The sequence below is a fragment of the Apteryx rowi genome, unplaced genomic scaffold (assembly GCF_003343035.1).
Source record: "Apteryx rowi isolate R43461 unplaced genomic scaffold, aptRow1 scaffold_385, whole genome shotgun sequence".
Lineage (NCBI taxonomy): Eukaryota > Metazoa > Chordata > Aves > Apterygiformes > Apterygidae > Apteryx > Apteryx rowi.
This window is the reverse complement of record NW_020450363.1, coordinates 580723-596397: the sequence shown is the minus strand read 5'-3', so window position 1 is coordinate 596397 and position 15675 is coordinate 580723. Positions and strand designations below refer to the sequence as shown.

Sequence of the window (15675 nt, the reverse complement as noted above, 5' to 3'; positions counted from 1 at the left end):
TCTGTCTTCTGAGACAGAGACATAGCAAGCGAGAGAGACAGAGAGGTGTTTCCAGCATGTCTTTTCCCTCTTCCTCCAGTAAAAGTCAACCATTAGTTTTCTGATTAACTCTTGAAATCCAGTAAGACTGTTTGCTTGATCTTTGTCTAAAAGATGTCTAAAACTTGAATTTTGTATTCTGTTGTTAGCTCAAGGTTTGTACTATGTTGAATGTTTTTGTTCAAATATGTGTATTTTCAACAGGTATCTCATCATCCTCCAATATCTGCCTTCTATGTTAGCAACCGCAAGGATGGGTTTTGCCTTAGTGGTAGCATTCTGGCCAAATCCAAATTCTATGGTAAATAATATAATGTTTTCTGGATATGTTTTCTGGATATTGAAGAAGTGTAAAATGTGCGCATATGCCACAAGCTAAGTTTTGTGGATAGAAGAAGGCTGTTAAAGGAATTGGGTTTTTGATCATTGTATTCACCTTTCCTTAAAAAGTTTTTACTGCTGATCATGGGAGTAATCAGTATTTTGATTTATAATTGGAGATGCTGCTTTTTCTAGTGTCTTCACTAGAAAGGATGGATTGCAGCACTGAATATACCAGTGTTCTTAATTTTGTTGCTCAATTATTAGGAAATGTTGACTGTTGTCTTGCAGGGGGAAAACTACATGATCAAATATTATCTCTTCAAATTTTAGGGAATTCGCTATCTGCCATACTAGATGGAGAAGGACGGCTAATGTTCCTAAATAGGGGAGAAGATTATGTAATGACTATGCCATACGCTCATTGTAAAGGTAGTGTGGTTTTTTTCACTTGCTAGATGGCAAAGTTATGAGAACAGAGATTCGTTATTCTAAATAGTACGTTGTCTTGGATTTGAGCTCGTCAACTGAGAAGAGTTTTCTGAACATAGACAACTTTGGTTCTCTTTGTCTAGACTTTCACCTATTTTAACAAGACAAAAATACAGTTGTTTTTTGAGCAATGATCTGGTTTTGGCTCAGACAGAAGGATTTTTTTTCTCAACCTAAATGGGAAAAGCATATATATAGCTATCTGTTGTTATATGACAGTAATTAACTGAGTTTGAATTGCTTTCTTTCTAAAGAACAGTTTTGTTGAGCTTCTCCAGTATTTTTTCTCTTGTAAATGTGAATGTCAGGCTAGTATCTACCCCTGAATACATTATTTGAGTGTAAATCATGCCCATTTATCTCTAGTTTCAGCATAGGAAACCCATTAGTCGTTTGTAAAGCTTTCTGGAAGTCTGGTAGTTGTACAAAATACATTGCAGTATTGCTGATTTTTAAACTACTACTTGTCCAAGTATATCCAGCTGTATACTTTCTGCCAGAATTTGGCCAATCAGCAACTATAACGCTTTCTTCATTTGAGATGTATGGAAATGAGTTAGCAGAATTAAATAATTTGACATTAGATTGGTAGGCCCTTTTCTTTCAATTTTTCATGGATGTTTTTGATATTCTGTATCTTTTTTTTTTTTTTTGGTAACGGCTTTGGTGACAAAAATTAGCACTTACAATGGATGCATGTGCAGATACTTTTTTTCAACATGCATGTTCTTCCACCATGCATGTAATTCACTTGGATTTTTGTGTGTGTTTGGGTTATGTTATTTGACAGAAAGATAATGCTCATAATTAGGAAAGGTCATCTGAAGAGACAATAAATGGAACTGTTCTCTATTTTCCTTCTGACACAGCAGTGTTTACTGTAGGAATTGTGCCCAAAGAACTTAAGTTTTATATCTTGTTTAGTTATAAATGTTCATTTTGGCTCTTTTTTTTTTTTTTTTTTTTTTTTCCTCTCCAGGAATTCTTTATGGCACAATGACTTTAGAGCTTGGGGGAACTGTCAACATCACCTGTGAAAAAACTGGCTACAGTGCAACCATTGAATTCAAGCTCAAGGTTAGGAAATGCTGTGGGTGGGCACCGTAAGAGAATGAGCATAATAAATGATCAGGTCACACTGTAGATATGATCTAATTTCCTTTTCTTTAATATGGCATTGGCTCTTTGTCTTTTTTGGGAAACTGAGGAATTTTCATGTTGATTGCCGCATATCCATCTATGTGTATCTAGCAAGCAGCAATTTAGAACAATAGGACTTATATTGTTGTGTATTGTTTGTTTAATATACTCGTCTGGATCCAAAGGTCTGGACTGAAATTTACAGCTCTGTCTTTAATCTCTGATTATAATGACACTTCCATTACACTACTAACATTGTTAAATGCGTGAATCTTAAGAACAGCTACAGCAGGTAAAAGCAAGGGTCTGTCTTATCTCCTGCAGGGGCAACAGCGTGCGTCTAGGATGGTTTGTAAGAACATGAAAAGTGTTTAGCAATCTGATATGTGTCTCAGGCATTTTGTAAGGTGCTAATGATATCTTGTTGTTAATACCCCATGATGATTTTTTTTTTTTTTAAGCTGAAAATGTTCAGGGTCTTTTTAAACCACCTGGAGAACCACTGAAGGAGAACTCAAACCCAAGTTTCTCTCTTCCATCCTGCATAAAACTTAAGTTACTTGTGACTCCTTGAGAAAAGATGATGCAAAGGTTTTGACTAGCATTTTGATCACTCTGATGCCCAAGGCTAAGTTACATGGGCTGTTTTTGAGAGCTGTATGTGCTGTAGAAACATTGTTCAAAACCTAATAAGTAGGTACAGTGAAATTAATGTTAATATTTGCAGTACTGCCACCTTCCCACTCACAAAGGCTAAACGGAGGTTTCTCTACTACATACAGATGGCTTGCACTTCTGAAAATATACTTCTGGTATCTTTGAGGCAAAATTTGATTTGAAGCTGAACAAACAGTTGTAAAGGAGAAGCATGTGGAGGGGGAAACTGTGTTCAGGTGAAATTATAGGTGAAAATTATAAGTTAGGCTGTATTGATTGAAGTTTTGCCTTGTCAGCCCACAGGATACATGTGCAGATTATCAAAAGGGCTGAAAGAAATCCCTGGCAATCGTATTTGTTGGTGCTTCTGCAAGAGTTCATCCCTAGTAACAAAGGACCCTTGACAAAGTGGTGAAACTAGTATAGTAAATGACAACTTCCTCCAGGATGATATCGTCACTAATAGTTTCCTGCATTATTTACCATTTTCTTTCTAGATTCCTTAGCCAATTCTTATACTTCTGTCCAGCAAAGCTTTTGAGAAAATACAGAGGGAGAGAACAACTTTCTGTGGTTTTATACTGATTTCTGGGATTAAATAGGCAGAAGCTATTATATTGAAAGCAGTTAGGGCTGTTTGCATCAGATTTCATAACTGTACTTCTTTCCTTAACACTTGACATATATGAAAATATAATTTGCTATTAAAATAAAAATGAAAGCATTTCTCTTTGTTTTACAGCCATTTTTGGGTAACAATGACAGTGTTAATCAAATATCAGGGAAAATTAAGCTTGGCAAAGAAGTTCTGGCTATTTTGGAGGGTCACTGGGTAAGTAGTGAGTGATAGTACTTTATAAATTCTAGCTGACAGTTAAGACAAGTGAAAACAGTACTCAGTTACAAAACAAATTCCTAAGTTTTGAGAACTGGTAAGTCCCACTTTCATAAAAAAGGATCTTGCTACAGTCAGCTCAAGAATCTTATAATGTTATAGTCAGTCTCAGGAATGACTATAGAATGAACATAATGTTGCTTGCAACTCTCAGTGGTGGAAAAGTTGAGTGTGTTTGAGTAGTTCATGAAAAAATATTTTTCAGCTTGCAAAACGTCTTCAGTATACGTGTTAGCACTATGAGGAATTGTTACGGCACCATCATGAAATGTTCAAACTTGATTCAGTTCTGGTGAGATGATAGCATCACCACTGTTTTGGGGAGGCATTGTGATGGTTCCATTGCTTCTCTGTTCCAAGTTATAACTAGTACAGGGTGCAGAAATTGAACTTTGAAATTAGCATATGTAATTATTATTAGCTATATGTATCCAAAAGAAAAGAATTTCATGTTACAAAAATTGCTTATTCCTCCCTTTTGTGTTATCTTGGCACTATTTGAGACTATTACAATTCAGCTAACTAAATTATATATGTTACAGGACAGTGAAGTTACCATTAGTGACAAAAGAACAGATGTTTCAGAGACCTTCTGGAACCCGACGTCTGATATCAAGCAGCGTAGATTACTTAGATACACAGTGAAGTTTGAAGAGCAAGGTGACTTTGAGTCAGAGAAGTAAGTTCACTTTAGAAGCATGTGTAACTGTTTTTACAAAATAAAACTCATATTATCTTCTCCAAATTGTAACATTAGCTAGTAGCTGATGTTTCCTGTTTTACTATATTTTCTGATCATGACCTATGAAACAAGAAAGTAACACTGTTAAATACAAGCTCATTATTTACAAACCTTATAATCATGGAAAGTCTTAATGAAAATGTAGATTGAAGATGCATTACACTGTGGTGATATTCTTCTTAGAGGCTGGTCCCTTTACTTAGCCTCTAATTAGAGAAATGTTTACAATTTTTTCTGTCAACCAGGTTGTAACTCTTTATATTGCTTGCTTGTCAGGCTTTGGCAACAAGTGACTCGAGCAATAAATAACAAAGACCAAACAGAAGCTACTCAAGAGAAATATGTTCTGGAAGAAGCTCAGAGAAAGGGTGCCAAAGAGAGGAAACTTAAAGGTGAAGAGTGGACGTGCAAACTGTTTGATCAGGATTCAGTCACAGGAGAATGGCACTACAAATATGCAGAGTGAGTGCTGGAACATCTGTAACAGCTGCTTGTTATATATTTGAAAGTGACTGTTGCTGAGCCTCTTGCTGTGGTTTCAGGAGTAAAAGAACTTGGATATATGGCTGAGCTCAGACTTGCAAAACGGTGCAACACTACTTGATATTTCTATTCATGTTACATGTTTTAATTAAAATTCATAATTTGTTAGCTGAACTTGATTGGCCAAAGAGAGGGTGTTAATATGTGGTGTTGAAAAGACAGTGATTGCTTCTGCAGGGAATCATGTTTCATGTAACCATTGCAATGGGTGTTTTCCTCTTTGTCTTTATGGTTATGGGCCTCTCTGAATTCATGCTGTGTTCTAGGGTTTATTGGGTATGACACTTCAGGATGCATTCCCCCCCCCCCCCAACCAAACAGACTACAGCAGCTACAAAGATTTTTCCAGGCTGGAAAATATGGTGCGTATGGGCATGCTAACCAGAAATCAGAAATTCTAGTGTCCAGAAATCAGAAAAGCCAATGCTCAGTTGAACTGAGTTATGCAATTTATTATTTGTTAGGGTAACTCTGTGAGAGTAGTAGGTTTACAACATCAGTTAATTTTGGGGCCAGATGGCTCAGCTCAGTGGTCAAACATACCCTGGGCACATGAGTTCCTGTTTAAAAAACAAATAAATAAAAAAGTAAAATTAGTAACTGTCTGTCTGGGCTACATTCTGTGCTCTCACCAACTCTTGCAAGGGTCAGCTTGGAACTGAGCCCTTTACTAGTGATTGTGATCACAAAATGCACAGATTCTACTGATTCTTTTTCAATATCAAGCACTCTTCTGTACTTCAGGAATCGTAAAGTAAAATATCCAAAGATGATATACCCCTCTAAGAGCTCAGTAACTTTGAAGCCATTGATGCTGAAAGTATATTTCCATGGCTAAATGTGTGAACCCTTCATACTTGTGCGCAAGAACAGCAATGCTGGGAGGATGGCCAAAGTGCATGTATAGGAAGAGTACAAAAATTGAATATATTTTCCCTAGGTACTCCACAAATCGCCAGCAAATTTGCAACTTGGAGGCTTCTTGGAACCAGACAGAGATTCTGTGTATTTAACTCTCAGTAGATTCCTTTTTCTTGAAATTTTCTGGTTTCATCTAAAGGCCATGAAGGCCAAAAACATCCTGCAGCAGGGAGCTCCCCAGCTACATGTGATATGTTCTGTGAAGATCCCTCTCTTGGTTTGAACCTTCTAGTGTAATTGATGCTTCTTTCTTTTGGAAGAGTTGTGAACAGTCCACTCGACTTCCCGTGCTTTTGAATTCTGTGTAAAATCATCAGGAAAAGTACTGCACTTTAAATCAGTTACCATATCCCCTGCAGCTTTAAGACCCATTTTGTTAATGTGAATCTTTCTTGCCTCCTTGAGGCCTTGTAGATCAAGCATGTGCCACAGAAATCTTACTACGTGGGAGAAAGCAGTCTAGAATGTCAGCAGTCACTGGAGGTAACCTCTGTGTCCTTTGACGCACGTAATGCCAGCTTGCAATCTGATCCATGTAGCGAGCACACTCTCTTAAACTTTCTCTGAAATGTTTGGTGAGCTGTGGCATTTGTTAAGTTATCTGAATGCTCTTGTTCTTACCTAGTTACCTTAGATGACATTTAACTCAAGTCAGGTTAAGCTAAGATGTAAATGCAGATGTATATTCACATCTGAAACAACTGCAAGCATTCTAAAAGACGTAAGAGAAATGAGAGAAAACCCATATTCAGTCTACTCTCAAGAAAGCTGCATCAGGACAATCTTCGTACGGCTGACTTGCAATTTCTATCTTGAAAAGATGATAATTGGGATGTTGGGCTTTGCATGCCTGTCTCATCTTCTTGATGTTGTATTTTGGCATAAAGTTCATCTCTTCCCGGAAGTAGAGAGAGTCTATAGACAAGTTTTATCTTTCTTCCTGAGACTATATGTTCTCACTTTAAGTGAAAGACAGTTTGATCATTATTTTGGTTAGAATAAAGATTGTTTCCCTTCTGTAAGTACAAAATTTGTTATATTAGAATCATTTTCTGCAGCTGAACTGGTTACTAACCAGTGCTTTACTTCAATGAGGTACAGAGCGTTCCTCTTCCCTTTGGCTATTTGTCATTCTCCGGTGAGCTATGAATCTTTTGCTGGACTTTTCATTCTGTATCAACCAATACTTGCAAAAGCCCACTTAAACATCTGAAGAAGCAAACTGTATGTAGCTCATTATTGTCTCTTGAAACTAGTCTTTATGACTGTTAGTTGCTTGCGGATGAAAGCATTTGAGGTGACGGTTTCCCAAACTCTTCCTTCTAGGCATACTGAAACATAGGTAGAAATGTCTAAATTGTTATCGAAGTAAGTGATTTACAGTATCCACTGCCTTGCCTTGCTCTTTTAAAAGAAAAAAAGAAAAGAAAAAGAAAAAAGAAAGATTTTGATCCTAGTTTTCCTGTGGTTCCAGAATGACTTTACATTATGTAGAAAGCCTCTCCATGTTTGGAAAATATATATCTCTGGCCAGATATTTTCGTAATGGTATTGTTGGTTTAATACAATGGCTTGCACTCTTACCAGCCTGGTGAGGGGTTGACCTGGACGTGAATTTTATCCTTGGCTTTCTTGTCCCTTCAGGTTAAGATTGGGCTATATGTGAAAGATAGCATCACTTACTCAATGTCTGCCTTCTGTAGGGAGAGAGATCTTTGACTTGTATATCCTGAGTATTGTCCTTTGAATAAGAAAATATTTCTTATTTATATTGCTATGGTATTAATGAATTACATTCACTCTCTGTCTAGTACCAGACCATGGGACCCTTTGAATGATATGATCCAGTTTGAAAAAGATGGTGCCATCCAAACAAAAGTTCGACATCGGACACCAATGGTATGCTCTGATTTTTTTTTTTTATTTTTTATTTTTTAGCTGCTGCAACAAGATCCAGGAACTCGTGCGTATTTTATTATGTGTATGAAGTTCATCAAAGCACTCGGAGGGATGGAAGATACTGTTGTTATCCTACAAAAATGTAGTTTACCCAGTCCATAGTCTCTCACTTCTCTGTTGCATGGTTTATTTATTATGGGAGATTACTAATTGGATAGGGATATAAAGCATTCAAACTTGATCTCAACAGTTTTGTATGACCTTTCCCTTAAAAGAGAAGATGCACAAACTTTAGGCTGCTTTTACATTAAAAATCTTAACTTGAGCTTCTTATGTTGGATACTGTGCTTGTAACTGTTACTGTTAAATTGAGGCAAAGCAGCACATTCTTCATTCTTGGGAAATAATTCATAAGTCTTTCAATTGTAGGTTAGTGTTCCAAAAATCAAACGAAAACCAACTGGTCAGCAGAAGAAGGGGGAGTGTGGTTTCTCGTCCCCTGAGCCTGATAATCAGGATTCCTCTGGAAGTGAAGGTAGGAAAAGATACATTTGCATATAGAAATGGTAAATTTATTTCACAATTTGATGGAAATCTGTAGTCACACATACTCTTCTATCTCAGGATGCTTGTATTATAAACTATTGTATTCTTTAGATCACAATTATTAAGTGTGTCCTAGAAAAACGAAAGAAGCAGATGGCTCATGATTTTGATTGGAAACTTCCCTGTCCTTTTAAGCATCCATATATAATGTAGATAGGCCTAAATGCTGCACATATTAAATATCTGTGGGAAAAAAATAAGTGTTTGCAAACTCTTTATTTAAAAAAAAAAAAGCTGGGTGGTTTTAATTGTTTTAATTTGTAGAGCAGGATGTTGATAGAAGACAGATTTTTATTGTTGATGGTGCTTTTAGTAGTTAATACAGTATGTGTTTTAAAATATTTCAGATGCTTATCTTGCTGTCCTGTGCTATAGCTGACTCCAGAATAAAGCTTTAGCTTTCAGTAAAAAATCAATTAGAAAGCTTTCTCCTTATTTTTGCAAATGTTTTAGTTTCCTAGAACTTTGTTCAGTTTTGAACTAAGTGATTATTTCTGTCAGTTACATCTGGCTTTTGAATCTTTCTAGCACAACTTCTGAAGCATAATACAAGAATAAGGAAAAAAGGGGCAGACCTTGGTGAACTGCAAAGTGCAATTGAATCTATAAAGGAAACACAAGAAGATATTAAGAGGTAGACTGAATAACATGCTTTATAGTTTCGACAATATTCATTTTCTAGCTTTTAATGAGGATTTTAAGCTGGTTAAGTGAAAACCAAGTAAACCACTTCAGAGACTTCTGTTTAAGAATGCTGGGATCTTTTTTGCTTTGGTGTATGATGTGCACTGCAATAGTTCAGAGAAAGACACTGCTGCACTAACAAGCCTGATTGCTTCTATGATAAGTGCAGACTGTTTTCCTGGGAGAGTTGTCAAGTTATGAAGTAGGGTTATCTAGTAGGGTTATAAATGGCATGGGGATTTCTGACGTTAGCTCACTGAATGTGTGGAGGTTTTTTGTTTTTTTTTTTTTAGTATTTCTTTCATTCCTGGAAAATTTTTAATCAGTTCTCATTCCTTGTATATTTGAATGATGGCAGTACTTTTTTCAGAATGTTGTGGAAGGATTTTGAGCCATGCATCTCAGCAGTAGTATTAAATGGGAAACTGAAAGATGATGATAAAAAAAAAAAAAAAAGGCAGTCATAATGATTTCAGACCAAATGTTTATGTAGTCCAGTAATCAAGACAGAATGACTAGACAAAAGTATAACATGGAAACATTTTAAAACTTTGTTTAGACAACTTAGCTGACGGAGATGGACTGACATGTCTAAAAAAAAAAAATGTATTACTGTAAAACTTCTTTCAGGACTCATGGCAATGAAATACTTGCCTTAGGGAAATCACCTGAGAGTTTCCATGTTCATGTCTTATTGTAGGATTGGGGCCAAATTTTGATTTTAAATCTCTTTGGAATTTGTCCTGCTTTGTGCTGAAGTTCACTAATGTAGATGTAGACTAAGATGTGGGAAGGGATAGTTTCATTAAAGTAGAAATGAAGAAGCTCAGAGAGTAGAGCATTTTAAAAGCACAAAACAAGCAGAGACTGAAACAAAACCTGTTTTATTTAAAAGCTTCTGAACATCAAAAAAAAAAAAAAACCCTTCAGCCCAGCAAACCACCATATTCATTTTTTAAGGTGAAACTTAGAATTGTAATTCCCTCTCCAAAACAACCAGAGGGTAATGGCTGCCAAAGCCTTCATGAATTCATACACCCAAACCTCATGTATGCATACAACACGTCATGCCCCCAGTGGGAAAAATATTAGATTCCTTCTTGTTTGTTTGTTTGTTTTTATATAGTTGGTTATGTTTTAATAGTTTGTCACATTTGTAATTTTTACAGTCTAAAATAGACAGCCAAATGATGGGGAAACACTGGTTGTCTCAGGCTCTACACTAACTGCATATTAGTAACTGGAGTACCTTTTTTAACTAGTTTTTTATTTTTTTTAACTTAGATATGTAGATGTGAAATGGTATTTAAATACAGAAAATATATGCATAGATTGTATGAGCTAGTTTGTTAACCTTGGACTTAAACACTTCAGTTCGAAGTGTAAAAATGTATGTTTTTTATATATAGCTTGTTCATAAGCTAGCGTGAAGTTTAATTTTGTTTTTTCACAAGTTTCGAGCAGCAGCTCTCAAACTGACTATATTATAACTAAAGAGGAGATACTGGCTATTATTTATTGAATACGAGAAGTGAAAGTAGGACCATCAGAGTATTTTCTCTTTTTCGGTGTCCTTGACACCGTTTTTGTTTGAAATGCAATCTATGAAATGTTTGAAATAACATGCTAGTTTCCTGGCATTTTTTTTCCTTGGAGAGTGGTATATATCTTTTTGTTTTGGAGTCTTGATGTATTTAAAGGACCAAGAAAATTAAATCAACTACCCTTCTCCCAAATGTTGACTTAATATTTCATAATTTTCCTCAAAAGCTGTTTTTTGCAAGGAGCCCTAACATGTTAGGAAATGCCGAATTGTCTAGATTGTTACTTAAAGGATTTTATTTTATATCTTGCAGGGACATTATGGCTCTACGAAATCGAGTCACTTCTAATTCAGCACCTGTGGACAGCCATTTTTTGCAGCTTAAGCACTTTGTCCTCATTTTACTCATGATTCTGCTACAGCTTGTCATTAATATCTTGTTGAAATAGGAAGTGTGAACAAGGGCCTTTCTGAACTGGAATGATCAAACTCTTACTGGGGACCATATTTTAAGTTGGACTTTAAATGATGCAATATTATCTCAAAGAGCCCTGTAGCAACAACTTACAGAACTTTGCGTCCGAGTGCATGGTTCAGAGTCGTACTCCTGTCTACCCAGTTGAAGTAAGAATTGTGCAAGTGCCAGTACGCTCTTGTTCCTGGTGTGTGCCTCTTTCTCCGTCTCACAGACATGCAACATCAGCCTTGTGTTTTATTGTAGGTCATACACTGTACTGATACATCTTCACTATGGAATAGCTCAAATTCAAAATTCAGAGGTCAGCCCCTATTAGTAGGGCATGTTTCCTATTTTGGTAGAATAATCAACAAGCAGTTTGTTACATTTAAACTTACTGTTTTTGGAACAAAGTAACTTTTGAGGTAGCACCCTTACTGACATTATTTGTAATGGGCGCTGAGGTAACATTGGGTGGTTGGAGGTAAACTGTTTAAGGTCAAACAAATACATTATTATACAAAGCTCACCAGTGTTAGAAACTGGCAAGTAAAGAGCTGAAGTCTTTGAGACCTTTGCAATTTAATGTCCTTGATTTGTTTGTGGAAGTATGACAGTTTTTATTCTGAATTATGATAAGGGCTTATAAGCCAGTGGTTTTATTTTTACAATTTTTAAAACTTAAGTTTCTTCATAAAAGCATTCCTCCATCTAGTATACAGAACGCGTTTTTGTTCTGCAGCAGCCAAGAAGGTACTGTCTTGGTCCACGCATGCTTATGAGTTGCAAATGTCAAGGATTTATAGTATGTTTGTAAGTTTTGATAAACTGGCAGCTTTGAATTTACTTTTGTGTATGGCCACTTCACAGTCAGAAGACAGACTGCTGATATCAGGGACTCTTTCTTATTTCTGAGACAAAATGTTAACACACAAAGTTACGTTTAGTATGTAGCTTGAGTTGAATCTCCCAAAAGAGAGACTATGCAGAACAGAATTCAGCCAAACAGTCAACAGTTCACTTGCAAATGAAAACGTGTGTTTCCAAGGGGAAAGGCTTCAGAAATATTGGGATGACTAACAACATGCATACATACCAAAACAAATGAGAATGAAACCCTAAGTCTCTTTTAAATTCCTCCTTACTGCAATATATACTATGTAACTTACTACCCTGATGCACCTATTCTTTATTCTACAAATTAATTATAAAGCTTAAATTTTGATTTAAAACTAGGGTTTTGAACATGTTTTGATTTGAAGAAATAAATGCATGTATACAACTTGCAAAACTTCAGCAAAATAATTTAGTACTAGTATTTGTCTGGTGAGTCCTAATGCCAGTTAAGCCTTTCCTGCTTTGTATCAAGTTGAAAAGGGGCTGGAGTAATGTAAAGATACCTTCAGTAGCCCAGATGAGACAGTGGGATGATGAGAGGCAGGATATAAATGGCAGCCAAGTTTGTTTTCAGAGGATCCTCTCAGAAATCAAATGTACGCTGGGCAATGAAACAGTTCAGATGTCACTTTTGGCTTTTTGCCATGGGTTGGCTATTCCTCTGTGACACCTGAGTTTACACCTGGGCAGCCTCCCTATCTCTTAAACTAAGCTAACATGAGGAGACTGCAAAATTGGCTTGAGGGTAGCCACTGTCACCCTTGTAAGTCCAGTTCTGCATCAGTCTCGCCTAGTATTTAGTGAAAATACTTTTTACTTACTGTCAGCCCAGCTCATATGTTCCTGTGGCTGACATCTTCACTGCACCTCCACTTCCATTTTTTCTTTGGGCCTCAGCTATATAAGAGTTTATTGCTGAAGTAGTCAACTGTAGCTTATTTTATTACTTCTTACAGCTTCATGTTGCTATAATTTGGTCTTGTTTCATTTTCTGGAACATGGTAGCTTAACCAAACAGAGTGGTCTTGTATAAGTGGGCATGATCAAACTTGATTGGTCTTCTATCGTGTCTATAGCTGATGAAGCAAAATTTGTGAATGTAGAAGGGCCCTCACTGTATTAAGAGAGGAAAAAAAAAAAAGAGAGATATCCCTAAGTTAAGTCCCTAACAGCAGAACCTGAAGTTATTAGCAGTATGAAAGATGGCATAATAAAAAGGAAAGCAAAGTATTCTAATATTAATTTAAAGCTCTCAGCACTTAATTAGATCATTCATTATATCATTCAAATGTCAGTTTTACCTGTTTTAGGATCTGTTACAAGTCCTTAAGTGTACTTTATACATGAGAGGGATACGTGAGGAAGTGAGAGGGAGGTAAAAATAAATTAAGAATTTGGGCAATAGCTTAAATACCCTAAAAGAGTACTTTGCTAAATTTTTGGTGCTGAAGCTCATGACTGATAGTTAAAAAAAATTTTTTTGTCTCCCTTGTAAATAGAAATGTCCTTCTGTCCTTTCATGTTGGTTTTAATCACTTCTATTCAAGATCAGTTAATAAGCCAGTCTAGATATAATTTTTACATGAACTACATGGTATTTTCCTTTTCCACTTAATTTTTAAAGATTATTTGTGTTTTACACAGTGAAACTTTTCAAAGTAAAAGCTGCAGACTTCTGCTTTGACTGAATGATTACTGAAATACTAAAAAGCACATCTGAAGGCTGGTAAATTCCTATTTTGCTGGGTTTTGTATAATGCTCCCTCATGTGAATGGAACAAAGGAATTTTTTGCCTGTTTTTTTTTTTTTGTAGTACAGCTGGTTGCAGGTCTTGTTTATGAAGCCTTTTCTCTAGCACATCCCCATTGTCCTATTTTACCATGTTGTGTAGCTGATCTTGAATATTGCATACCTAAGACTGAACTCCACTCATAGTCATAAAAAACTGATTGTACAGTTTGCAGATGTTTGAGGGCAGTGGCCTCTTACTAGTTTTTAATGTTCAAAACAGCACTTACTTTCGCACTTGATTTTACTTTTTTTTCTTGTAAAGAAAATAAGATATTTTCAGAGTTTGTTGCCATGGTAGGGTTTTGTTTGTTTGTTTGTTTGTTTTCTTCAAAAGCACTCTTAAGCCTTTAATTTGCTATTTAGGTACAGATGACCTAAAGATAAAAACAGTAAATATGTCATGTGAAATGTAGCAAGTATCACTTCTGGCAGTAGATGGTATTTCTTGCATTTCACATGTTGATTACTTTAAAATAGTAGATGTTACTTATAAGGGTATAGCATGTCTTCCTCCCCATTAAAACTGTTAAAGAAATAATTTGAAAGGTTGTCCTATAAAATGTTGTGATGGTATTTTCTTTTTCTTTTTTTTTTCTTTGTTTGCTGCCCTCCTGTGCCTTTGGGAAACTTTGCCAGACTGGTGTTTATGAAACAGAATTTAGATTCAATGTTTGGTGTCGTTACTTGAAGGGTATTACTCCACCACTGTTTGTGTAAATAACATGTAACAAGGATGCTGTACAATCTCTAAGTTTTAATTATTGTATTGCGAGGGTATCCCCAAATCACTGAAAATTTACCAGATACTGTAAACAGTGCCGCCTTGATGGTTTCTTGCTGTTCTGAGGTGCGTAAGGATGATTGTCAAGCTTGTGCCATATGTAACATCCCATCTTTTGGGAAGGCTTTTGTTTTTGAAAACTAACTTTCCTGCTTGGTCAGATTCTCTCTTGCTCTCAAAAAACCAGCAAACAAACTCTTACAACAAAAAGTATTCCCTCTTCTGGCTGGTGAGCCATGAGGGGAGAGCTTTTTTGCATCTTGCGGTGTTTGATACAATTAAGCTGCAATAGTTTGTTTGTGGTGTTGCAGAAATAGCTGTAACACAATAACATCACCGACAAATTTGGGAGGTTTTTTGTCCTTTACCTACTTTCTAAAGAAAAGAAAAACTGGAAGAAGTGGATATTTCTTAGAGGGGGTAGTGCACAGATACCTGTACATATTGTGTAAATTTTCAGGTACTCAGATCTTTCAGTTATGTGGGAACTATGACCGCAGTATGAAACGCCTGTGTTTGACTAAGTGGGAAAAGCAGTTTTTAAAGGACGGAGCCTGTCGTTATTTGTTTCTGCTCCGCTTCCTTAGTCCCCGCGCTCTTCGTAGCTCCGGCTCGGCCGCTTCTCTTCACTGTGTGTAACGGCGACGCCGCGGGGACCGTTGCCCGTGCGGGCACCTAGGCGGCGCCCCGCCCACCGCCCCGGCCCGCCCCGGCGCGCGCGGCCCGCTGCCCGCGGCAGCCGCCCCAATAAAGACGTGTCGCACCACCGCTTGCCTCGCCTCCGTGCGCCGACGCACCGCGCCTGCGCGGGGCCGTTCACCGCTTTCCCCCCCCTTCCCCGAGCCGTTGGGCCGGGCCGGGCGGCGTGTGACGTGCTCGGGGTGGGGGCGGGGGCCGGCGGCGCCATGGCGGCGGCGCCGCTGGAGCTGGGGCGGCTGGCGCAGGAGGCGGCGGCGCTGGCGGGCGCCGTGCGCGGCTGCCTGGGCCCGCGGGGCGGGCGGGCGCTGCTGGCGCTGCCCACCGGCGCGGCGCTGCTCACGCGGGACGGGCGGCGCCTGCTGGAGGCGCTGAGCCTGGAGCCGCCGACGGCCAGGTAGCGCCGCGGCCGCCCTCCGCGGCGGGGCGGGGGCAGAGGGGGCGGTTGCGGCGCGGCCCCGCGTAACGGCGTGTCTCGCCCCGCAGGATGATGGTGGCGAGCGCCTGCCGGCACCGCGGCGCGACGGGGGACGGCGCCAAGACGTTCGTGGTGCTGCTGGCCGCCGTGCT

General features: G+C 38.1%; 2 protein-coding genes across 10 annotated transcripts in view; both read left to right on the top strand.

Annotated features, from left to right (window-relative positions):
• The window catches only part of OSBPL8 (oxysterol binding protein like 8), a 101015-nt gene extending 86719 nt beyond the window's left edge, over positions 1 to 14296 (top strand). For all 9 annotated transcript variants that reach the window (XM_026074298.1, XM_026074295.1, XM_026074297.1 and 6 more), the window contains 10 exons: positions 244 to 340; positions 694 to 792; positions 1832 to 1929; positions 3392 to 3481; positions 4087 to 4223; positions 4563 to 4748; positions 7562 to 7649; positions 8079 to 8184; positions 8784 to 8889; positions 10796 to 14296. In XM_026074298.1, the coding sequence (XP_025930083.1) occupies positions 244 to 340; positions 694 to 792; positions 1832 to 1929; positions 3392 to 3481; positions 4087 to 4223; positions 4563 to 4748; positions 7562 to 7649; positions 8079 to 8184; positions 8784 to 8889; positions 10796 to 10931 (1143 nt within the window). In that variant the 3' untranslated portion in view covers positions 10932 to 14296. The remainder of the gene's footprint in view (positions 1 to 243; positions 341 to 693; positions 793 to 1831; positions 1930 to 3391; positions 3482 to 4086; positions 4224 to 4562; positions 4749 to 7561; positions 7650 to 8078; positions 8185 to 8783; positions 8890 to 10795) is intronic.
• Positions 14297 to 15314: 1018 nt separating this feature from the next.
• BBS10 (Bardet-Biedl syndrome 10) overlaps positions 15315 to 15675 on the top strand; it is a 2188-nt gene continuing 1827 nt past the window's right edge. Inside the window, exons 1-2 of the mRNA XM_026074270.1 lie at positions 15315 to 15502; positions 15592 to 15648. Coding sequence (XP_025930055.1) covers positions 15315 to 15502; positions 15592 to 15648 — 245 coding nt within the window. The remainder of the gene's footprint in view (positions 15503 to 15591; positions 15649 to 15675) is intronic.